General features: G+C 40.9%; 2 protein-coding genes across 3 annotated transcripts; one reads left to right on the top strand and one right to left on the bottom strand.

The window, feature by feature from the left end:
* Window positions 1-252: 252 nt before the first annotated feature.
* Window positions 253-10151, bottom strand: LOC131688145 (tetracycline resistance protein, class A-like). The gene is made up of 6 exons (XM_058972306.1): window positions 9873-10151; window positions 9366-9810; window positions 1064-1395; window positions 755-997; window positions 456-696; window positions 253-395 (listed from the first exon to the last, which is right to left on the bottom strand). Exons 1-6 carry the CDS (start codon window positions 10009-10011, stop codon window positions 356-358), a joined length of 1440 nt encoding a protein of 479 aa, XP_058828289.1. The 5' UTR covers window positions 10012-10151; the 3' UTR covers window positions 253-355.
* A 7780-nt stretch (window positions 10152-17931) lies between these two features.
* Window positions 17932-19795, top strand: LOC131688142 (proton-coupled folate transporter-like). Of its 2 annotated transcripts, none has more exons than XM_058972295.1 (5): window positions 17932-18127; window positions 18211-18468; window positions 18524-19167; window positions 19225-19571; window positions 19638-19795. In XM_058972295.1, exons 1-5 carry the CDS (start codon window positions 17956-17958, stop codon window positions 19687-19689), a joined length of 1473 nt encoding a protein of 490 aa, XP_058828278.1. In that variant the 5' UTR covers window positions 17932-17955; the 3' UTR covers window positions 19690-19795. The 2 variants fall into 2 exon arrangements, with proteins under 2 accessions (XP_058828278.1, XP_058828277.1); XM_058972294.1 differs by having other exon boundaries at window positions 17932-18136.
* Window positions 19796-25488: the final 5693 nt, after the last annotated feature.

The raw sequence follows: 25488 nt of genomic DNA, 5'->3' as shown, positions 1-25488 counted from the left end.
GTAACAAATTGTCACAAATTTATTCATCCCCCTCCCCTGTTACGTAACAAATTCCCTGATTTTTTTTCTTCGGTGAAAACATGTTACGTGACGATCCAGCTTACTCCCTCTCCCCCTATGTCACAACATGTCGAAACCCCTCTCCCCCTAAAAGCGTTACGTAGTTTATGAATCGTCCCTTGATGGCAAGTCGAAGAATTTAACGGTTACAAAGTTCATCCATTTTGGAGATAAATGATCTTAGAAATGTAGTTAACTTTCTCTAGAGACATTTATTATTTCTTCTAGATTAATCCGATCACAGCTTGTTGTTTAGTCTTGAAAGTGAAATGTTTCCCTTTACCATTGCAATCTATCACGATGATCGCTGCATTGATTGTAGAATGCAAACCGCCCTGGAATACAATAAAAAAGAGTCAATTTGTTCAAAAAATTAAAAACCGATCTGAAATTACATAGTCAAACTATAGCAGAAAATATACACAAGAGCACTGATCCAGTTGAATGCTCCCGGGTTCCACGAAAGTGTTCTTTTGTACACCAAAGTATACAACGGCGCACCACCCAACGGCATCAGTTCTTCGAAAGTGGACGAAAAGGCAAATATTTTCCCAATATCTTCTGCAGGTGCTGCGTTGGAAATGAAAGCCCTCGTCATCGGATCGGTAACACCTTTCAGCATGCAGAAGGCCATTGCTAGGAATAAAGAGGTAAGAATTAAACTTCAGTACTTGCCAGAGAAAACTCGGAATACCTGCATATAGATGCCACGATTCGGAAGCTACTGCCACAGCAACACTACCCAAAAAGGAAGTGAAGAATCCTATTGCTGTGATACCGGCTTCGGTCAGACCAAGTTTCTTCTGTAATCCGTACGTACCCACCAGGTTTCCAAACATCAGAAACACTGTATCGGCCGAGTTGTAGAATGAATATTTTCGCACACTCCAGTTGAAGTGTTTTCTCACAAACAGGAAAAATACCGTTTGATACTGCTCTGTCGGTTAGAGAGATTACAAATGTTTAGGATTTATTAATTTGGTTAGAATGTTATATTACCTACCTACAAACAAATTGGCTCCCAGTGCAATCACTCCCATCAGAATGATGGGCCTGTTGAAGTTGGGTCTCCTGCCAAAGGCAGTTCGGAAAGTATCTAGCACCAAGCCGGGACGGAACAGGTAGCTGATCTTGAAGCTATAACTCTCCTTTTGGTGGTCATCGTTGATTGAAATACTTTCCTGTACACCGATGACAATGTAGAGGAAAGCAAGGAACACGGTACCGGCAGCTATGGCAAACACTGTGGTAGCGTTGGTTGATCTCAAAATAAAACTGCTGCTTATGTTGCCCAACAGCATTCCGATGTATTGAGCTGCTTCCAGGATGGACATTCTGTTAATTAAAAGTTGGGTTTATTATTAAATTCAGTGCAAATAACTAACGGCCATTTTTGAAAACGGAAATAACTTTGTGCCACACTTTTACCGTGTAACCGGTTTTCTCAACATCATTTATAGAGAAAATTTTCAATAGGACGTAAGTAACATTGAGAGCCTCTCTTTGTTTACTTTCTCTTTCGTTTATCACGACGTCATTACAACACTTTGCACTAATTTTCCAGTACATATCGAAAGCCGACGGTTTTTACTAGAATATTATGCAAAGAAAAATTGTTGAAATGGCCGAGTAATGAACAGAAGAGAAAGACCCCAAAGAGAATCTCTCATTGTTACTTACGTCCTATTCTAAATTTTCTATAGATTTGTTCATCCGCATTAGTATATTGGTATATGAGCGACCGAAAATAAAAGTTGCAAGGACAGAACATGCTTTGTATAATCCGCTTCAAATATATTAGAATATAAAAGTAAGAAATAAAGTTCAAGCGTAAAAATCGGACAGAGATCCTTCAGCACAAGAATTGCTAAAAAACGTTCACCCGTAAAGCTCGGCAAGGAGGATCCTGTAGTATGAAAACTGGCTAAAAATATACAAATCGTTCGCAGAAGCATTCGTATATCGCGATGTTTAAAATTAAAAGTCGGCTAAAAACTACTTTGTGGGAATCGGATATATTTTATCCGGATTTTATACTGAAAGTTTTTTTTTATCCGACTTACAAAGGAAAGTCCCAGTCCGATTTTTGTGCTTAAGATTTATATCCGGTTTTTATATTCTAATATATTTGAAGCGGGTTTTACGAAGCATGTCCTGTCCTTGCGACTTTTATTTTCGGTCGCCATATAATAATTTGTTTTGTTCTTGTTAGACTCTCGTAGCATTGTCGATAGTTTATACATTTTTTGAAACTGTATATGTACTTTTTTAATAATATAGAGTAAGTGAACACTAACCGTAAATAACCTAAAAATCTATACCTTAACTTATTCCAAAAGTTTAAAATTCTATACATTTCTTTTATAAGAAATGTAAAAATATGTACAACTTGTCACTGTTCATGGAGATACGGGGGATGTAGAATGAAGAGCGGGAAAAAAATCTTTTGCACCCACCCCGAAACGTCCAGGCAAGGCGTTGGGGTTTAGTACTTTCTCCTTTCAGGAACAGTAAAATAAATCCGCCAAGCAGCCGTATTCCCCGAACAGTAGCAATCTGTACATAACTACAGAAAATAACAGCATAAACTAAAGTAGACCACCCTAATATACCCAACCGATAGAACAAAACAACTAATCTCAATTCTAGTACCACATTTTTGTAACTTCTTGTTTCTATTCGAGTTGGGTAAGGAAGTTTAAAATCACCAACAAAACTACTGTAGATAAAGAGAGCAGGAGAGAGAGGACGATTCGCAGAGAGAGAGAAAGAGGACGATTCGTAGAGAGAGAGCTAGAGAGCGAAAAGAGTCCCGATCGCGATGAGGCAAAGAGAAATTATGATTACCATGATAAAATTGCTAATATCATGAACATGAGTGACATTACTCCACATATTAAATTCGAAAGTAAGGTGTAGAATAAAATATCACGATAAGTGAACAGAAATTTCAAAAATCGTGACTATGATCCTGAAATCATGAACATAAATAAACATAAATCTCTACTCGCGACAAAAATATCACGAATCAAAGTGAATAGAAATTATGAAAATCATGATAAAGTTTCTGAAATCATGAACATAGATTACATTACTCGTGATTACAATGTCAAAAATCGTGACTAAGATCCTGCAAACATGAACATGAACACCACTCTTCGCTTGGGCCGTGTTTGAAAACATTGTTCCACAGCCTAATGGCGGTGTTGATGGACATGGCTCACAGTGGAGGTTATTGTGGGTCGATTTATCAGTCGAATTCGTCATTGTCCACAGGCTAATTTATTAAAGAAATGTTAAAAATAGAAGCCTATTAGTGTTAGTGTAGCAATAATTGTAGCTTTCAGTACTAGTGTACAATTGTTATGTGCTAGTCGCATGTCTATCTGTGTATGCGTTCGTCTGAGTATTTGTGACAGATGGGCTAGGGAATGGATAAAGAACTGGCATATATGATAAAATAATTCTTCCTAGGATTCATTGGTCACATTTTCTGGTGTTCAGTTCGAGCATTCGATTCGAATGATTCGGGAAGTTCGGATTGGATAAATTAAGGTACGATTAGTTTACTGACGCACGTCAATCATCCATTCCCGGTCAGCATGACACGATAAAATTTCTCATTTAAAACGTACAAGCGCTCGTGGCCTTCGCGATAACACAACCTGGTTACAAACGCGAACATGCAATCGCAATCATCTACACATATTTTCTACCGCAATCTCGCCAACATTAAAACAGCAAAGCAATTAAGAGAACGTTTTAGCACCAAAAAAATTACAAACGTGATCTCAAGCACTAATTCACCGATCGCGCGATCATGAACCGGTCACGTCCGGAAGTCTCCACCAAACAAAAAATGAAGCAACTTTTCACTAGACAACACGTTCCATGGCGAAATATGGAGAACTCTTTTCTAGTATCTGAACCTTATATTAAAAATTAAGCATCAGAGTTGCGGTTCGCGCGAACATTCAAGAACACACGCGAATATACGAATGGCCACGTGAAGTTACATACACGCACGCAGACGTGACAAACTTTTTTACTTTTTAACGACACTCAATTAGCTAGAGATTGTTGAGTAGGGAAAGTTATGCAAATTTAGAGCCATAGTACTCAAGTAAGAGCAAGGATGAGAAATATACAGATCGGATAATTAGAAGTGGCAGAGTAATTAGAAACAGGCTTAAAATCACACGGGCTAATTTTTTGCCTTCTATTGGCAGGAGTCGGCATAACTACGAATCAACATAAGCTTAGGCAGCATAACTACGAATCAATCAAATCTACCAACATGTCTCTTGGCAAAGACAGATTTGTCCCTCTTTACCGTCGGTTCTCACGACGTTGGCGATATGACTGGGAACTCTAATGGCATGGGGAAACTTACTCTCTTCTAGCATCTGAACCATACACTAAAAATTAAGTATCAGAATCACGGTCCGCGCGCGATCATTCAAGAATACACGCGAACATGCAAATGGCCACACAGTCGAATTCATGCACGCACATGCACGCTAGCATACGCGACAAACACATTAACACACAAACGCTCGGGCCCTTCGCGATCATCCACGCACACCTGCTACCGCGATCTCACAAACAGTATAATGCCTCGATGACTAAGTGTACGTTTTAGCACTTATAAACCTAAACGAGTGAACCTACAAATGCCCATGTTCGCGACAATTTCATTTCTAGTTTTAGGGCGCTCTTGAAACCTCTTAACCGTTGTGTGTCCGACGCGGTATCCGGGTACCTTTTTAAGTTTCAATCAATTAAATTCCTATGTTTTATCCATAGCTGGAAATTGAAACTCTGTGACATCTTAGAACTTCACTAAGTCAAGCTTTTGGGTTAATAATATTGTTGATATAGTAAGGGTGGGAGTGAGGAGGGGCTTCTGATTTTTTTTACTACGTAACAGGCCGACGTGGGTACCCGGGTACCCACAGAACTAAAATGCCCGTAACTAAGGTAATATACAACCGATTTCGATACTTTTGGCCGTTTTGGATTCAGGAACTCATCCACTTTTGGACTTGGTAAAAATGAATCGGGTTACCTCATTCGGTTCCCGGGAATCCGGGTTTCCGGAAGCAGGTTCCAGTGCTGGGGTACTATTTGCAAACTTCAATGGAATACTAGCAATATGGGTATCAAAATTCTTGGAATTGAATCAGTAGGCTGTATCTCGTGGTTTTGGAACCATTTGGTGATTTGACCCCGGAACGGACATTCCGGAGCAGGTTCCCGTGGGGCCGTGAGTGGCCATTCCATTCCAATTCCATTTTTCAAATTGCCATAGGGTCCCGTAACAATAAAAAACAGACTTCCGAGACAATTTGAAGAGTTTTGATACTCATATTGCTAGTACATTATTAAAATTTACAGATCATATCCTAGTACTGAAACATTACCCCGGAAAATCCGGATTACCAAAAACCAGATCCATTATTTCGGTTCTATTTCACATGTCAAAAAGTGGACGAGTTCCTGTATCCAAAATATCTAAAAGTGTCCAAATCGGTCAAAGGAAGCCACAGTTATGAGCATTTCAATTTGTGGGTACCCGGGTACCCTCGTTGGCCTGTTAAAGGTGTTTTTTTTGTTGGACACATAACTGTTAAAACTTAGATTGCACTTGTAGTGTGCCATAAAGCTTCAATTGTTACTTGGGTTAATCGGTTATGTCCGGACGTTACTACGCTCGGCCTTAGCAGGCTATGTTCATGCCCTCAGTTGGACCAATCAAAGAATGAGGTTCATATCCACTAGACAATACGTTCCATGGTGACATGACAGGGAACTCTTGTTATATGGGGAAACTTACACTCAAAATTAAGAGTCAGATTCACAGTCTGCGCGATCATTCAAGAATACACGCGAATATGCGAATGGCTACACTGCTATAAAATCGAATTTATGCACGCCAAGTTACATTCACGCTAGCACACGCGACATATAAACACTCACGCGATCAAACACGTTAATGTACAAGTGCTCGAGCCCATTGCGGTGATACACGCAATCGTGAAGTCCCTATACTCGCACATATCCGGACCGTATGAATATCACATTCAAAATAACAACCCGCTGCAATTGATCTTAAGCAGTGTTTCAGTAGGTGACATTTTCCGTCTGGTCTGCAATTGTAATGAGTGATTCTAAAGGAGAGCCCTTCTGAGTCGCTAGTTCTACAGCTCTCGAAAAAAAGTATATGTGATGTAGAAACTAAAAATAACATGATTTATGATTTATTAATAAGAGTCTGTCAGATTCAATGTGCACGACTTGCCATTGCGAGCGGAGTTCTTTTTTCGTGGCGGGGAAATATTCGTTCGCACACCAACTGCATCTCTGGTTGTCGTTAAGGCCTGCAGAACCATTTTGGTTATTGACTTTATACTCGCGATCAGATGTTATTACTAATTTCTTCTTCTTCTTCTTCTTGCGGGTCACGAGTATGAACTCTTCGTACTTGGTAGTAACATCTTCACCGGTGGTATTAGTTGTTGAGTTTGAAGTGCTTGACGGGCCATATTAAAACCTCAATAGTCCATGATGAGCCACTATTGCCGGCCGCCCCCATCTCCATCGTTCACGAAGAAGGATAACGAATAAGGTACACGGAATGTGTTGATGCTCCGCCAAAAGGACGACGATTCATCAGACTCTTCCATAAATGTCGCGGAGTAGGAGCTTTAGACGAGTCTAAGGTCTAGGATTCGCTCCAAGCAAGAGCTGCGACCTGTGGTTCAGGTAATGGCATTGGAGACTGTAGGTTGGAATCGATTTACGTAGTTGAGTTATCCTCGGTGGTTTCTGGGCAGGGCGGTACATAATGTGCTGTCTGTTCCCAAAATTGACAGTATTAATTTGTCCTTGATATGTACAAAGAGTGTGTGTAATGGTGCTACCATGTTGTATTTTGTACAGCAGAGTAAAAAAGCAGTTGAAATACCTGAAAAGTAGTTCCTCCATGCGTCCTCCGTAATAGATTCTACTCCGAAATACGACATGAATCATTCGATGGCCACTGTATAGTTCAGTAGTGCCAGATCATGTAACTAAACATCGATTTTTCTATCGTTCATATATATGGGGATCTTGATTTTAATGCGCTTAAATTGTTCTGTGAAATGAATCTTTTCGTCTAGGCCAACTTATTGAACTAGATCAGTACTAAATGTTTGACATATTCGAACTAAATAAAGTCGATTTCCGTTAATCTAAGCTGCATTTTATCGTTCAGGAAATGTTCTATTTCACGAATACTCAGTCTTATGTGAAAAACCCGGAAGTCGATAGCCAATGTGCTTTGCCAAAATACCACGTTTTGTTACTGAAACTCAGTCATTCAGATAGATCACCACGGTAAAAATGAAAGTAACTGTCGCCTTTATTCATTATGATCGGTAGCAAGCAAAAGCGATTGCTTTCGAAAGTCTCTTAACGACAACATACCGAGTTTACGTTGCCGCTCGTGATGTGGAGAAACACGGCGTGATTATCAGAGCAACTCAAGGACTCTCTTAAGAAACGCTCAAAGCTCTCATTCGCAAAAACAAAGAGTGCTCCGAACAATTTCTTTAAGAGATTCATCATAAACTAGCAATAAACTGTCGAGAATGATTTTTATGATCAACAAAAGGGAACATCTTTTACTTTTTCTTTGGGGCGCCCAGGAAGAGAAGAAGCATTTCCTAACCTAGGTTATCACTAAATGGTCTTAAGGTGATTGAGCATAGCAATTACTTTATATAAATCCATGCTGTCTTAAAATTGTAATAAGTTACTCCTGTACTTGCATGTTCCAGTTTAAATCCAACAAGCGCTCCCAGGAACATTAAAAACCGTCTTCTTATTTTACAAATGGGAACTCAGTCCAGTACTGGATTAGTGAAATTTTCTGAAAACGTGGATATGAGTTCCACTGTTTTGTTTTAAAAAACGTCTGATAACTTTTATCCGTTTAGTAAGGAAATTTGGAGCATCGCAAGAGGTCACTGTTTCGATCACTGTACTGCAGTGGAATTACAACAAAATCCTCCCTAAAATTGATTTTTTAATTTCTGAAGAAATTAAATGAAATGTACCGCATTTGCACAGTGCAAAACATGGCTCACTTCTGAAACAGATATAAACTTCCACGATTTTAATATTGCACACCTGGATCGAGAAAATTCCTACGGAGGAGAACTCTTGGAGATCAAAGAGCGTTGTTTTTAAAATCGAATCAACCTGCCTTCGATAGCGGGAAAAGACTTTTGGACTTTTTCCATCTACATACTCCCTAAGACCCCGGCCTAGCCCCGAACACTTTGTAGCATCACAGAAGATCTATCCACATCGCAGCATGTTCTAGGAAATTTTAGTTCTCACGGTGCGACATGGTGTTGTATTCACAATTAGGGTGATGCGCCCATTATCGCTATGTTTCTATTATCACGCTACCCATTTGAAGCCGTTGGTTAGAGCAGTGTCTGCCATCTTTGTTTAACGCATTGAGTCAAATGGTAGCGCAACAATAGGGGCACTCGATTCGTGTTTTCGTTGCGCTCAAACACAAGAATTTCACTGTTTTCAGCGCATGTATGTTATAATCTTGGTACTTAACAACGAAGCAAACCTGTTGATGCCAGTTTTTACGCATTCCATTGTTTGTAGGCCGAGTAATTAATGATTCAGTGAGACGCCCTTCTTAGTATGGTGAAAATAGGCACTTCACCCTATAACAGATCTACACCGTTACAGGAATGCGAGTTATTAATGTAATAGAAGCGCGTTACGTATCATCATTTTGGCGTTCATTTACTAACACACTAACAATAGCGAAAGCTCCTGCCCTTCATTCATAATCTTGAGATAATCTGCTCTCGAAAAAGATACGTAGATAACCAATATCAACTCTTTAAACAGTATGTATAGGGAGGGTGATGGGCCTGTTCCAACCCTCCCTATTTCGTTAATTACTCGGCCTACTATACATTTTAGCCTAAGCAAGTAAAATACTCTAGTATGAGCCAATCTAAAACTCGAATCGACGCACCAAGAAACGGCATGGAATGGACAGGAGAATAAGTTCAGGGTGAAAATGTGTTCGTGCCCTGATTGGGAAGAGAGAATAAGACATGCGCGAGCATCAGCGTGAGAAAATAATATGCTACCGTATCTTGCATGTGAGCGATTAATCGAGCCGCACGTGTTTTGAAATATTTCACCACACTTTGAAATCATGGTCGATAGTCTCGATTCGTCCTAATCTTGAACTAGTCAAAGCTAACTGTAAATGTACTCACTTTTTGCTTCTATCTTGTTCACTGGTTACATCCGCAATGTAGCAGTACACCGTTGTCATCATTGTACAAATTGAACCAGTCAGAGCCAATGGCACACAGGATAGGGCGTAGTACCACGGACTCACCGGGTACCGGCTGGAGAGAAAACATATCACCGTATCCAGTAGGTAAGAAATTACGCATCCTGCAAAAGTGGCCAGCAATACTGGCTTCCGCCCGAACCGATCCGACCAGGGTCCAATGAAAAGATTCAGCACCGCCGGTACAATCGAATTCACTATCGAATCCACCATCAGTATATTGGCGGTGTAGGGCTGAACCCGGGCTTCCAATGCCAGCACCTCAGCGGATTCATGCTCCTTTCCCAGCTGAGCACATTCCGACCGGTTGACGCCGAATGAAACCGTGCACGTTTGATACACAATCTGATCGGTGAGAACAGCCGCTAGTGATGGGAGGTTTGTTCTAATTACCGTTTACAATTATAATCGCAATGGTGACACTCACATGAAACATAATACGCGTATGATAAAAGAAACACTGGAGGTTCCAACAGCAAGTATCGATTCTGGAATGGAACACTAGTTTCAGTCGAATTTGTCGGCTCGTTCTGGATTAAACTATTTTCCTCCGTAATATCCTCCATTCTACTAACTATACTTGATTATTGCTCTGCCAGTTATCGATTAGTGTCTGGCATACCTACTAATTCATTCGCCGGGCGTTACGTTATCACTGCGCCGGGCAAGCGAAAGTTGTAGGTAGTAGTGGTGCTGTAGTATAATTGTAACTAGTGTAGCGTGGAATACAGACAGGCACTGGCTAGGTAGATAATATTGTTTACTAATATGAAATGTGGTTGAAGCGTACATCAAGTGTTCATTGGACAGGTTTTGATCGCTTTAGTTTTAAACAGGGTGTTTAGTTGTTCATTAGAATCTATTAGCGATAGGGAGAGACATCCCTCTACACATATGATCAAGTCGCAGTTTATTAATATTTATTGAACATTTGCGTTGTTTTAGCATTCAAATGCTTTACTTGAGTATATGGGCCTGAGTATAGGTGTAAAACTAAAATTTGAAATTAGATCGGCGTCACAAAAATTTGGCATAATTTTAAACGACTGTAGCGCTGTTAATTTGGTATTTCAACTGTGGACTATTGAAAAATTCGCTTATTGTATGATATTGTGTCATTGGAAAATGTATGTAAACAGACAAAATTTTCGTTTACGTTTTGTTGGTGGCGTAGCCAGAAATTCAGTTTGTAGATTTGTCGAAAAAGGTTAAATTTAATGTAATTTAATGTAAAATAAATTGAATTTTCTGAAAAATAAAAAGTGTAACAGATACCATTTCATTTTACAAACAAGAAGAATCAATATGGAGTCCAACTTCTTCAAAGCCAGGTCTTATGCCCTTATGCGCAAATTGGTTGATCCATTTTTTTCCTTTAGGAAAAATAAAGCTTACATACTTGCAGGCGTTAGGCTCTTATTCCAAAAGACAGTTCCTTTCCCTATTCTCGTCAGTGAGCTAAAGCTTCTGTGCTTGGTTAACCGAGACATCACTCGGTACCAGCCAGTTGCTTTGGCGATCACACACATTGTGTGAACTATTTGGATTTTGTGCTAAGCTGGCGCCAATTTGGTGTTAGTTTGGATAAATCTTCTAACTGGCAGTAAGTTGGTGTCAGTTACTGACGAGTAGAACACGAAATATTAAAATCCAACTTTTTAAAATGAAACAGCTTTCAACCCACTATAGGTTATTTTCATATATAATATGTGAATGAAGTCGAAGAATGTACACTTTTGACGCGGAATAAATGTTCAAAAACTTTTCTAACGGTCATGATTATATGATTTCGGAACCATCAACTTTGAAGGTTTAATAAATTCGAATAAGTTTTCCAACATAGACAACGCATCTTTTGATATAATAAATTTAGTGATTAATTCTTCTAGAAGTAATTATGGAGAATTAACTCTTCCAAAGTAGTAAGCAACTTGGTGTCTTCAGAAAAGATAATGTCATTTTAACCCTCAGGACGTCGCGCTATGGCCCACTAAACGAGCAGCAGCCGATTTCGCTAGTTTTTTAGAGCAGCGTGCACTCGCGTGACAGCCGGAAGGTTAAATAACTTTGTTGAAAATATGTAGCCTGCATGAATGAAGCATATCGATATATGAAACGATACTTATCAAATTTTCTGAAAACCAGTTCTCTTCAATATAATTGTTTATTGTAGGCTACAGAGACTGTTACTTTCAATAGAATGTGCATATATTAAACAGTGGAAGAGACTTATAAAACACAGGCGGTGGTCAGTTATTTTCGTCCGCGTCCCTTCTCACTTATTTTTATTAGGTGATTCATCAACAGTGCTATCTTTTCAAATTAATTACCTTGGTTATGCAACTATTTTTTCCGTTCTTATTTTATTACAAATAAGTAGTAGTCTTGGTTCCATTATTTTCAGAATTGCACATATTTTGTCGTATGTAATTTTAAATGTTCTTTGATTTGATAGCATTGTAAGGGAGCACGTATCCGCCGGGTGATCTAATCCACAGAGCATCCAATGTGCATAGGGAAAACGCATGGTCTTGTCTGAGTTGAATGATGACTTCAATTATGTATAAGATTTGAGAATTGATATTATTATTTTCACTCGCAGTGATAATACGATGCATGCAGTGCCACCTAGCGGCGAAAATGCGAGCTAGTGGGTTTTCTCCATGTAAATTTTTGAAATTAAATCATTATTTTTCTGGGCAGTCTAGTGTATTCGCGTATACACCTGCGGGCCTGTTGCATAATATCATTCATCTCATATATCGATTTAAAGTGATCCTCTAATATAATTGTGACAAAAAGTACCTAATGTTTAATACTTTCTTTGGAGCAATAAAATGACTTAGACATGTGCGCGATTCTGCAAAATGTTTAATAAGGTTTCATCTATAAAATAAAAATTTTCGAGTATTTTGGATACGTGATATTACTTTTAAACTTTTAGCCTGTACACTTGTTGGCTGTTTAACATAATGTGTTTTATTCCATTTTAAAATCTTACGAGCTAACCTAGCTAACCTGACTTAAACTATTCTATGTACATCAAAATGGGAGGAGTCAGTTACAATTTCAAAGTACATAATTATGTACGGGTAGCGTAAAAAAGGGAAAACAAATCAATGAATAAGTATGGGTGCATCGGTTGCTATCGGTGCTTGTTTGGTTACGCAAGGCTGCTTATTTGTCGCCTCGGCATAATAATGACCTAGTGAGAATGTTGCTATAACAAGTGGTGCGACCCAGAATGGTTTAACTGGAATGCGCCCATCTGGTTATGCAAGTTGGATTTGAAAACGATCGTTCAAGTAATTTACGATCTGTGAGAAAATATGAATGTGGCCTCGTTTCAAGTGGCCTGACTAAAGGATATGTTAAATTTGGTTTTTATGACCTGTGACCTGAGAAGGCTCTCGTCGGACCTAGTGGGCCGGAAACCGGTAGTCATAGCGGGAGACTTTAACGCTTGGGCAGTGGAGTGGGGCAGCCGCTGTACAAATAGCAGAGGTCAAGCGCTAATGGAGGCGCTTGCGAAACTCGATACTGTGCTAGCTAATAATGGCTCCGCTAGTACATTCCGTAGAAACGGAGTGGAGGCGTGGATTGACGTAACATTTGCCAGCCCGAGTCTGGCTCCAGGCATGGAATGGAGGGTAGACGAAGGCTACACCCATAGCGATCATTTAGCAATCCGGTTTAGGATCAACTATGGTGTGCAGCATCCGAGGGCGGGAGATCACTGTCAGGTACGCGGGTGGAAGTCCAATCACTTCGACAGCGAAGCTTTCACCGCGGCCCTGGGACTGGAGGCCAACACCGACAGTCTAAGCGGGGATGCGCTGGTAGCTGTTCTATCACGCGCGTGCGACGCCACTATGCCGAGAAAAACACTGCCAAGAAACGGTAGATGCCCGATATACTGGTGGAGTGCCGAGATTGCAGCTCTACGGTCAGCCTGCCTCACAGCTAGACGTAGGATGCAAAGAGCTCGCACCGAGGATGCAAGAGAGAACCGCCGTGAAGTGTTTCGAGCTGCGAAATTGGCCCTTAACAAGGCCATTAAAAGCAGCAAGAGAGCGTGTTTCGACAACCTGTGTGAGAGTGCCAACGTGAATTCGTGGGGTGACGCCTACAGAATCGTGATGGCCAAGACCAAAGGGGGCTCTTCACCACCAGAACGGTCTCCGGACCGGTTAACAACGATTATCGAAGTACTCTTCCCGTCTCGAGCCACAAGCCCCTGGCCACCTGCACTACGAGACAGTGCGGGCACGGCCGAAATGGTGGCTCCAGTGACGAATGAAGAACTACTCGCAGTGGCTAAATCCCTAGCAATGAACAAAGCTCCAGGGCCGGATGGAGTTCCAAACAACGCTCTCAAGGCAGCGATCATAGCGAACCCGAACATGTTCAGGCTAGCTATGCAGAGATGCCTTGACGAGTGCCGTTTCCCCGATAGATGGAAAAGGCAGAAATTGGTGCTGTTGCCGAAGCCCGGGAAGCCGCCAGGCGACCTATCGGCGTACAGACCAATCTGTCTGATCGACACGACTGGCAAACTGCTTGAGAGGATCATCCTCAACAGGCTAACCCCGTACGCGGAAGGTACGGACGGTCTGTCAAGCAACCAGTTTGGCTTTCGGAAGGGTAAGTCCACAGTGGACGCTCTCAACTCAGTGATAAATACTGCCGAGATAGCGATCCAACGGAAAAGGCGAGGTATTCGATACTGTGCGTTAGTGACACTTGACGTGAAGAACGCATTCAACAGCGCAAGCTGGGATGCCATCGCGCTCTCGTTACACCGGCTTAGCCTACCGGTGGGTCTGTACCGGATCCTGGAAAGTTACTTCCAGAACCGCGTACTGCTATACGAGACCAATGCCGGTCAGAAAAGGGTTCCGATTACCGCCGGAGTCCCGCAGGGCTCGATCCTAGGCCCGGTGCTATGGAACCTCATGTATGACGGGGTTCTGAGACTGAAGTTCCCTCCTGGGGTCAAGATCGTCGGCTTTGCTGACGACGTAACCTTAGAGGTCTACAGGAAGTCAATTCCTGAGGTAGAACTAACCGCAGAACACGCGAACAGCACGGTGGAGGAATGGATGAGCGCGAGAGGCCTGGAGCTCGCTCATCATAAGACGGAGGTAGTTATCGTCAACAACCACAAGTCGGCACAACATGCAGTTATCCATGTGGGAGAAGTTGCGATCACTTCACAGCGAAGTCTGAAGTCTCTCGGAGTCATTATAGACGACAAGCTGACCTTCGGCAGCCATGTCGACTATACATGCAAGAGAGCGTCGACTGCTGTTGCGGCTCTATCGAGAATGATGTCCAACAGCTCAAAGGTGTGCGCCAGTAGACGTAGGTTACTGGCAGGCGTTGCCGTATCTATCCTCAGGTACGGCGGCCCGTCATGATCAAGAGCACTGAGGGTAACTCGTTACCTACAGAAACTGGAGAGCACCTACCGCGTGATGTGCCTCAGAGTGATATCTGCCTACCGCACGGTATCACACGATGCATCCTGCGTGATAGCGAGCATGATGCCAGTCGGACTGGTCATTCGGGAAGATGAGGAGTGCTTCAAGCTACGTGGAAATAGGGGAGCCCGCGAGCGCCCTAGGGTGACCTCGGTCGCCAGATGGCAGCGTGAGTGGGACAACTCCTCGAAAGGTAGGTGGACCCACCGGCTGATACCTAGCATATCGAGCTGGGTGGGAAGACCCCATGGGGAAGTTCACTTCCACCTGACACAATTCCTGTCAGGCCATGGCTGTTTCCGACAGTACCTCCACAGGTTCGGGCACGCGGAGGTCTCTATCTGCCCGGACTGCCCAGGTGTAGACGAAACTGCCGAACACATACCGTTCGTATGTCATTGGTTCGACGTCGAAAGAAGAGCAATGCTTGACGTCTGTGGCTGGGACACAACCCCTGATACCCTTATTCAGCGGATGTGTCAATCGGTGGAGAAGTGGAACGCAGTCTCGGCTGCTACCATCCAGATTGCCAGTAGGCTACAGGTAATCTGGCGAACCAAGCAACAGACGACGGGCACGGCTAACTAGTGATTGGTTAGCTGGAGCGAAAAAGGCCAAGCGCAAAAAAGGGAGTGAATGGTCTGTTCATGCCGAGGCAGGTTTGGCGCAGCGACTGGCAACCGCGTAAGGGGTAAACCCAGCCACCCCGAAGCAAGACAGAAGAGTGAGTGTATAGGCGTATAAGTGGACTGCCTCATGCCAAGACGGGAGTGTCGTAGCGTAGTATGTTGGGACTTAGCTATCGATGCCTCATGGCGTGGCAGAGGAGTGAAAGGGTGAGCATCCAAGTCAGTCTCACATGGTATGGGTGGGGCGAGCACAAAAGTAAGCCTAGCAAGGAATGAGTAAGGTGAGCACAAGTCAGCCTCATGTGGGAGTGTTTGAGAGTGAATCAAAGTGCGATTGAGAGAGCACCCAAGTAAGCCTCATACAGGACGTATGAACGCGTGAGTGAGAGTAAGTGAGTACATTTAGTACAGCCATCCCCCAGAAGTAATACCGAGAGGTAGTTCCTGGGAGGAATGATGGCGGAGCCCAATGGAGTTTAGTCGGTATTCATGGCAGCGTCACCATTCGAGCCCGACACGCCCCCAGTGCACCCCGTGTGGTAGATTGGATCCTACCAATAGCACGTGTACTGGGCTAGGACGTAAATGTCCATTGTAAAAAAAAATTCTCCATTGTAAAAAAAAATAATAATATGAAATGTGTGCTAAAAGAACAGGACATTTGTCAAAATAATTTTATCGATCGTGCTAATATCAGTTATTCGAACCGAAATTATTACGTTTTCTTCCATCCGATATCGACAGTTTTAAATCTACCTCTATAATACATTCCGTGAAACGATACATTGGACAAAAAATGAAAAAAATTAATAAAATTACGAGATTTAATCAAATTGCCTTCGGCCAACTGGCATTCGGCCAAACGGCATTCAGACAAATTACATTCGATCAAATGACCCTTTCGGCCTAACAGCTTTCGGCCAAACGGTCCGGTCGGGCAAATGGAATGCGGCCTAACGGTATTCGGTCAAATAACCATTCTGCTAAATTACATTCGGTCACACGGCATTCGACTAAACGGTATTCGGTCAAAAAACATTCGCCCAAACGGCATTCGTCCAAACGGCATTCGCCCAAACGGCATTCGTCCAAACGGCATTCTCCAAACGGTTTGCCTCCAAACGGCTTTCCTCCAAACGGCATTCGTCCAAACGGCTTTCGTCCAAACGGCATTCGTCCAAAACGACATTCGTCTAAAACTGCATTCGTCCAAAACGGCATTCGTCTAAAACGGCATTCGTCCAAAACGGCATTCGTCCAAAACGGCATTCGTCCAAAACGACACTCGTCCAAAACGACACTCGTCCAAAACGACATTCGTCCAAAACGGCATTCGTCCAAACGGCATTCGTCCAAACGGCATTCGTCCGAAACGGCATTCGTCCGAAACGGCATTCGTCCAAAACGGCATTCGTCCAAAACGGCATTCGTCCAAACGGCATTCGTCCAAACGGCATTCGTCCATACGGCATTCGTCCAAACGGCATTCGTCCAAACGGCATTCGTCCAAACGGCATTCGTCCAAACGGCATTCGTCCAAACGGCATTCGTCCAAACGGCATTCGTCCAAACGGCATTCGTCCAAACGGCATTCGTCCAAACGGCATTCGTCCAAACGGCATTCGTCCAAACGGCATTCGTCCAAACGGCATTCGTCCAAACGGCATTCGTCAAAACGGCATTCGTCCAAAAGGCATTCGTCCAAACGGCATTCATCCAAACGGCATTCGTCCAAGCTGCATTCGGCAAATTCACGTTTTTGGCCCAACAACTTTAGGTCAATCGGACTTTTCGGCAAAATAGCATTCGGCCAAATAACATATTAGGCTAAATGACCTTTGGCCAAACGGCATCTGACTAAATGGCTTTGACCTAGAACCTCTATGACAATTAACAGGTATTAGTTGAGAATAGTCAAAACATTCTTCCGAAAAATGTCTAATTGTTATATGAAAACTTTAAGCCAATGCGAACATAACTTAAATAGATCTACAGTTACATACATTGTATGAATCAAGTCGCACTCCTGCTTGTGATAAATTGTAGGTCGATACAACCCCTTTGATCTGACTTCGTAAAACTTCTTGCTAATAGGCATGCCGTTTCATAATATCCTAAGTATCGAATATTGTCGTAGCCGGCATGCAATGACAAATGATTTATTGAACGAGATAATATTGGACGCAATCCACATACGCTGCATACTCTGAGTCACAACACCAATGCATACAAATGCATACAAAACTTGGTACATTCATCTCTGGATGTTTCGTGCAAACTGCGAAGAAATCAATCAAAACCGCAACTCTTAAGCGATAACCTTCGCTGCGGGACCACACTCTGTTCTTATGTACAAAGGATCCATCCGATTGATCGAAGGCTCAGTTTACCAACAAACATGATGGACGAAACAACGTTTAGCTCTGGCAGCATGTACTCCAGTGGCGAGGAAGAACTGCTGGCCAGCGAAGGCCTACGGTTGAGTCGATCTACCCGGTGGCGGGAACGTAGTCGTCACGTGAGCTACGAACCGGCAATGTTATTGTTTTGCTTTGCGCTCAGTTTATCAGGTCAGTCGCGTGAGTACCTATTTAAATTTACCTCCGGAAGGCATGCTCCGTAGTTTATGGGTCTGTTTTTCATGCGGTTGCAGACACTGAATTGACTCATCAAGTTATGTACCAGACTTGTCGGCTGCAGGGATTTGAGCGCCATGACTGTCTTCTTGTAGGAACGGATGCTACTCCACCAGGAGTCGAAGAGATTGAAGCTTTAGTAAAACCGGCGGCAGCTAGTGTTACAATGGTGATAGTGGTTATCAAGTCGGTGATACCGGGCTTTGGTGCACTGTGGTTGGGCGCATGGTCCGATCGTCACGGTAGAAAGCCTGTGGTGGTGATAACATCCTGTGGTAAATAAATACTTTCCTTGCAATTGTAAGCGTAATGTTGATACCAACTTTGCAGGTCTGCTTCTGACGTATTTTGTTCATACGGGGCTGAATTTTGTGTCTTCATTCGTTCAACTTAATCCCTGGTATTATGTTGCGGCATATGTCCCGTTCGCTGTACCTGGAGGGATGGTGGTTATTGGAGCAGCAGTGTTTGCGTCCCTTGCCGATGTGACAAACGATCACAACCGTACCTTCAGAATGGGTTTCATGAAAGCTGCAATGCTAGCAGGAAGCTTGGCGGGATCGTTTTCTAGTAGATACATTTTGGAATGGACTGGAGATACAACACTATTTGTGATAGCGACTGCTTGTGTACTGGTCGGAGTAATCTATACAGGATTATATGTCGAGGACAGCATAATTCCGAGTTCGGACAGTGAACTAGGCAGCAGTTTGGTAGAGCTCTTTTCTACTCGCTCTATAGAGGATATTGTGCAAACTGCATCGCGTAAAAGAGCGCGATATGTTTGGTGGATTCTGAGTCTGGTCATCGGTTGCTTGACGCTGATGGAACTCGCTGCGGGTTATAACTTGGTGGAGTTTACCTTTACTCGTCATAGGTTTGATTGGAGCTTGAAGCAGTACAGTCGGTTTTGGGCCGTTGAAAATGGCCTCGTTGTTTTAGCGAATATTTTGGGAGTTTGGGCGCTAAAAAGTGTGAGTTTCTTTGGTAAATGTCACATAATGTTTCGCAAATTTCTACGTCCATTCTAGCTCTTCGACTGCATCGATACTTTGGTGGCTCTGGTGTCCATCATCAGTGCCGTTGTTTGCGCTACAATTAAAGCATTCGCCGTTGACGGATGGCAGATGTACCTAGCGACTGAAATATCGTTCCTCAGAGGCATGGAAATGGTTGCCCTTCTGTCGGTGTGCGCCTACTTTGTGCCGTCGAATGAAATTGGCAAACTTTACGCACTAATTTTCTCGGTGGTAGGATTGGTAACACTTACTTCGGGACCTGCATTTGGATTCATCTACGAGAGTACTGTTGGAAGAATTCCGGAGTTTTATAATTTTGCGGTGGCTGGAATTTGCGGTGGAGCATTCGTAATGTTGGGGTATGTTGGGGATAGTGAACGTGCAGAAATAAGCGATCCTATATATTTTGGTTGTATTCGTTTCAGATTCCTGCAATGGCTTGTTAACAGACGAAACCAACCTGAATTGCTGCTGTGAGACAGAATAAATTGAAAGTGTGCTTTCGAAATTGAACTGAAAATAGATTAAAACTGAATACCATAGTCGACAAAAAATGTATCTTTTTAGCGATTTAAGACTTGGATCCAGAATATATTTTGCTGTTAAAGATTTTAAACGCTACTTAGTTTCAATAACAAAACTACTTATTTCGACATTGAAAATGTCTTACTCCACTATCTGGGGCTCGGTGTCATTCTAAAATCTAAAATATCTCATATGTAACGAAACTATGTAAGGCCTCTGCTATTACTAAATGGGTTTTCTTCATTTATACACCAAACGATTCAGAAACGCCTAGCTTCCATATTCGAATTATTTTAATATTTTAGCAATAAAAGTAGTCTTTTGAAACTGGGTAAAATTGAAAAGTTCACAAATAAAGGGAAAATTGCCATTCGTGAGGCAGATTTCGTCAATAAGGAGCACTACTGACTCAAACGAAAACGAAAAGTTATAAATAAATGTGCCACGTGCCTGTTTGAATCAGTTGTTGCTCTTTTGCCAGACAAGTAACATCGTGCAGTATTAGCCAGACATGTTAAGACAATTATACTGGATTAACTGTACTGCTTACGTGGTATGTTCACACGTCAAGAAATCAGCCATAGTACTGCTAACTTTGTTTACTACTTCTAAAAGATATATACTGATGTTTGAGGTGGGCTTTTTTGTGACGTATTTAACATTAACAGTAGGTACGACAGCATAATAAATATCAGAAATTTTGAATCTTTCTTCAGTTTATTTCCACTTGGTCAAGTCCCCATAAAATCTTGGTCAAGTCTCCACAACATTAGTTATTGCGTAAAATGTCGTGACATTGTTAGTAATAACTATTACAATGTTCCGATTTGTGTAAAGACGAATTTCGCGCCAACTCGAACAAATGTTGGCGGCACCCTCTCATATTTTAATGAAACTTTCTGTACATGAAGACTTTATCACAAAAAACCACTTTGAATATTTTGTTTTTCCAAAAATGGTCTAGACTGTCTTTTAAAAAGGGTCAAACTTTTTTTACCAATTTTTTCAAATGGCTATAGTCTAAAAATGACAAATCTTACAAAAAAAAAATGTTGTTGGAGTGATTTTTGCAAAATTAGTCAATTTTTTAATAAAACCGATTTAATCCACCTAACAGTGAGATGAGACATTTCTTACACATATCACTTTTGGATCATTCATTAGTTTGCAGAGCTCATGCGAAGTAGGCATCCAACTAGAGGTGGGATGAAAACAGTTTCTAGTCCTTCACGAACAAAATCTCGAATAAACTGAATAAATTATAGAAAATCAATAAAACGAACGAAATTAAAAGAAAGCAAAGAAAAATGAAATGAAAGGTGCTCAAATTCATAAAATAAGTAGAAAACAGTTTCTAATGTAAATAAAAATTATAAAATACACTAATCAAATGAGATTAGCTCATTGAATGAAAATTTGGACTATATTTAGTTATAAATTTAATAGAATAAATTGAATAAAATAAATAAAAGGAATGACTGAACATGAAATGGATAAAATTAAAGATATGAACAAATGAATTAAATGAATCAAATCAATCAAATGAATTAAATGAATCAAATTAAATTAATGAATCCAGTGAATACAATGAATCAAATAAACACAATGAATAAAGTTAATAAAATAAAAAATAAATGAAATTATTAAAAAAAACAAACGAACCAATAAACAAAATGAACTGAATTGATAAAATGAATAAAAACAAGAAAATGTGCAGAATAAAATACATTAAATAAAATGAAACATTAAAGATGTTAAAAGGTTACAAATTAATAGAAAAAAAATAAATTGTGTCATTTGGAAAAAATGAATAAAACATAAAAAATGGTCAGATTATTGAATTGCAGAAACCGAACAAAATGTATGAACTGGAAAAATGAATAGAATGCATAGAATGAAAACCGTGAATAAAACAAGTTAAATGAACGATATGAGTAAAATGCACGAAGAGAATAAAGTGATCAAAGTGATTCCAAATAATGAAACGAATAAAATAGATAAAATGAACGCAGATGAACAAAATGAATAAAAAAATGCTGAATGAAATAATTAAAATGCAATGATCATATATTTAAAGTCAAAAAACATTTTTGAATAATGGAAATGAATATAACGGATTGTACGATTTTGAGAACCATTGCATCAGAAAGATATGAAATGTTTTTGAAAATCTTATCGCCTGAAAAAAGACTAATTAATATACAATGAACTTTCTAAGGCTTCCGTACTTTTTTTTGTTTTAGTATTTACGTTTTCATGCCTCGTTACTTATCTGCTATTTCTGCTTTATTGATGGACCTTAATTAGTTATCAGGAACCTGGAATGTTCAATTTGCTTTGGAATTCAAAGTTTACTTTTTGGTCACATATTCCCAAAAAAAAAGATTTTTGTGCAGAATAGAATTTGAATTGAATATAATAAAGTGAGACAAGGTCACATGTGCCCCTTGAACAGAGAGCGACAGAGGGAGATTGCGATTCGTGAATGAGACAGGTTGATATTTCGATGTGTCTAGGTTATGTCGATAGCATAAAAGGCGTGCATTCAGTTGATTATAATTCTCTTTTCAGTCATTCTTATTGCTTGCATGTTGTTTCGTTTGGAATTCTCATTCAGGAAATATGTTTGAATAATTCCTATTCAAATCTATACTGTGAAAAAGAAATGGTTCAAACTATCAGGATGGCAAAAATGTAGTTAGATCAACTATCTGCGCAATGCATAAACTCTGATTGTAATTCTCGCTAGTGTATTTGTACAATATGGAAAACTCGAACGAAACGTTTGCTGAATTATCCAATGCCACTCTACTAATTGTGACTGCGTACTCAGTATACTGCCGTTATTAGCATATTTGTCCCATGTTCTATGGGTTTCCCTATATACATGGGGCAATTATGCGTAGAACGGCAGTATAGAGCAGATATGAAAGACGATAAGTTAGAAGATACATTGCCTGATTTTGGGACAAAATTTTAATGACGGACGAAGCTCACTTCACCCTTTCTGGTGGATTAAATGAACAAAATTGTCGAATTTGGGGGACACAGAACCCACACGTTATACATCAAACACCACTACAAGACCAGAAAGTTACTGTTTGAGCCGGAGTGTGCTCCAAAACAATCATCGGACCTTATTTTTTAAAAAAGGGAGAAACCATCGACGGCGCACGCTGCCGTTGGATTTTGGCACACTTTGTCTGTCCACAAATGCAGAAAAAAGGTGTGGAAAACTTCTATTTTCCAGTTAATGTTGATTGAATCTTTCGTTAAATTTTGTCTACTTTCTGAATCTGTAATAAGTTTTGAAGTAGACGTTCATTTGATAAAGTTATAACATATTTGTCGAATGAAGATTCATCAAATCGTTGTTGCTTTTGTTTAGAAAACATAGGATACTCTCGGTAGCCGGCTACCCAGAATTTAAAAAGAACCAAAAACTAAACAAGATCTTCTTTTCGAACGATCGTGTTCTCGAAACATGATGAAGTCAGTGTGCATTCGCCAAAATCATCTTCACAGCGCAACGCAACAACGGAAATAACTCAGTTTGCATTCTTGTTTTCACACTTCTTAATAAAGTTTAATATTAATAAAAACCTCTCCTACTACTTACCCTTACTACTACTTACTCTTATCATTATGCATGTGCAATTCCAACTGTTTACAAGAATAGTGCTCGACACAAGAAAAAACTAAAGACTCGGGCAAATACCTTCCGCATTTTATTCATGCGATCGCCGTATAAAATCAGCACCGACACGATAGAAACCACGAAAAAATTCATCGCGTGATGGAATATTATTAAAAAAAATATAAGCAGTGCTCCTTATAGCCGGCTATCCGGAGCTCAAGTCGCTTATTTTGCTAAACGTATTAATACAACAAATGATAAATATCCCAAATTCTCGGCAGCCGGCTGCCCAGAGCAATTATTACATGGTAACGCTAATGGCACACTTAGGGAGATGCCAGAGTGAACGCGATTCGCGACGCGACGCGATGCGAAGCGATTTATGACACATCGCGCAACGACGCGCGATTGAGCTCCGTTCATTTGATTCCTGCTAAATAATACAGTATATGCCAGAGTGGAAGCGACGTGATGCGATGCGCCAAGCAATTTTTTGCGCGATGCGCGACCAACCAGTACATGCACAGGTTTTTCGCGCGAAATGAGGCGATCAATTTAAAAATTTGATTTCACTATGACGGATCAAGATGTTTTTGTCGATGTCGCATCACTCATTGGACCTGTCTTCCAAAGGTGTGCGCTGTGGGACCAACAATCCCGCCATTACCGGAACCTTGTGAACCATGTGAATGTTGGAAAGATGTTTCGGATGAATTGGGAATACTTGGTAAGTAAAATTTATGAACAATTTTTAAATTGCTTTTAATGGGTACTGTGAGTGACCGAGTTGATTTTTCTCAAATGTTATACTGGTTCTAAAGCCTCTATTTTTTTTAAATTTCAGGCGATGTTGCAAAGAAAAGATGTACAAACTTGCGTGACACTTTTGGTCACGAACTGCGTAAGCTGCCGGTGTTGAGATCCGGGGATACTGGCCACTAAATCGTTTCCTCTAGCTGACCGCATTTCAAAAGTCTATCTTTTGCGTCAACAAGTGAAGCCCCGGCAAACAAGTGGCAATCTCAAGCCGCAAAGCAAAGTGTTTGAGGACGTCGAGGCATTGGAAATTCCAACTAGTCAACTAGAAGCATTCGAGGCAGCTGATAGCTCCATCAAGTGCTCCTGTCCCCTATATAAATATAAAAAGAACAACGAAAAGAACGCTCAAGCAGAACATCTTTTAGAGTTTGAGCAGAGGAAGCTAGAACTGCTCGAAGAAAGCTTCATCTCGCGACAGGGATGAAGATGAAGCTTTCTTTATTAGCCTGCTACCCATGTAAAGAAATTAGAAACCCCAGAGAAGCTTCGGTTTCGAATTGTACTACAATAGACAGGATTATGTGTAGGCATTGGAATGTTTTGTAAGAAATCTTTCCCCTCGCTAACAACGCTCTCTATATCCTTCCCTATCAATGATAACATTTTGCAACATACAGATAGCTTTGGTAATATCTACGGTCATTCCTTTCAATTGGTTTCATAGCAGTCTCCATTTAGCATGTATTGCCCCGAAAGCAGACTCGATCGATTTCTTTGCTCTTGAATGTCTTGAGTTAAAATATTCTTCTGAAACAGTGATATCTCGTCGAGCAAATGGTCGCAAAACATGTTTTAACAGCAGGTAAGCTTCATCAGCTAGGAAAACATATGGCATGAATATGTTTGTTCCGGTGATATTACTATCTGGTGGAATACCTAGTTGTCCCGGTTCCATCAAGTACTACAAAAAACCTTTTTGTAGTTGTGAAACATTGTCCCAGAGTGTGGCAGATTGTTCCGAAATTCGTGAAGATATACTACGACGGGGAAGGTGGGGGTATAGCATTACCTTAGCGTGATTATAAGCTTATATTGTGGTTCTTTTGGAGTTGTAATAACGTTGGCCCACTCTTTAGTAAGAACAACTTCAATATGGCTTCAATCTTCAATATGGCTTGTAATCGAACGTTTCGATGCTCATACGGGTACAGTTGCGACATTTATTTGGATCATTTAGCACATATTGGTACAGGGTGATACTCCCCGTATCTTCCTTTTTTTCCTATGGATCGGATGAATTTAAAAATCTTTATTTCTAAAAAGAAATCGTGTACGCCTTCGAACATGAAATATTT

This window comes from Topomyia yanbarensis, chromosome 3, assembly GCF_030247195.1.
Source record: "Topomyia yanbarensis strain Yona2022 chromosome 3, ASM3024719v1, whole genome shotgun sequence".
Lineage (NCBI taxonomy): Eukaryota > Metazoa > Arthropoda > Insecta > Diptera > Culicidae > Topomyia > Topomyia yanbarensis.
Note: the sequence above shows the minus strand (reverse complement) of the source record. Positions and strands in the feature narration are given on the sequence as shown.

Coding starts and splice junctions, on each gene's coding strand:
- LOC131688145 (XM_058972306.1), bottom strand. CDS start 10,011: ATGGAGGATATTACGGAGGAAAATAGTTTAATCCAGAACGAGCCGACA. Junction 1,396..9,365: donor GAACAAGATAGAAGCAAAAA/GTGAGTACATTT, acceptor TTTAATTAACAG/AATGTCCATCCTGGAAGCAG. Junction 697..754: donor ATCGTGGCATCTATATGCAG/GTATTCCGAGTT, acceptor CTTTATTCCTAG/CAATGGCCTTCTGCATGCTG.
- LOC131688142 (XM_058972294.1), top strand. CDS start 17,956: ATGATGGACGAAACAACGTTTAGCTCTGGCAGCATGTACTCCAGTGGC. Junction 18,137..18,210: donor CAGTTTATCAGGTCAGTCGC/GTGAGTACCTAT, acceptor ATGCGGTTGCAG/ACACTGAATTGACTCATCAA. Junction 19,572..19,637: donor GGAGCATTCGTAATGTTGGG/GTATGTTGGGGA, acceptor TATTCGTTTCAG/ATTCCTGCAATGGCTTGTTA.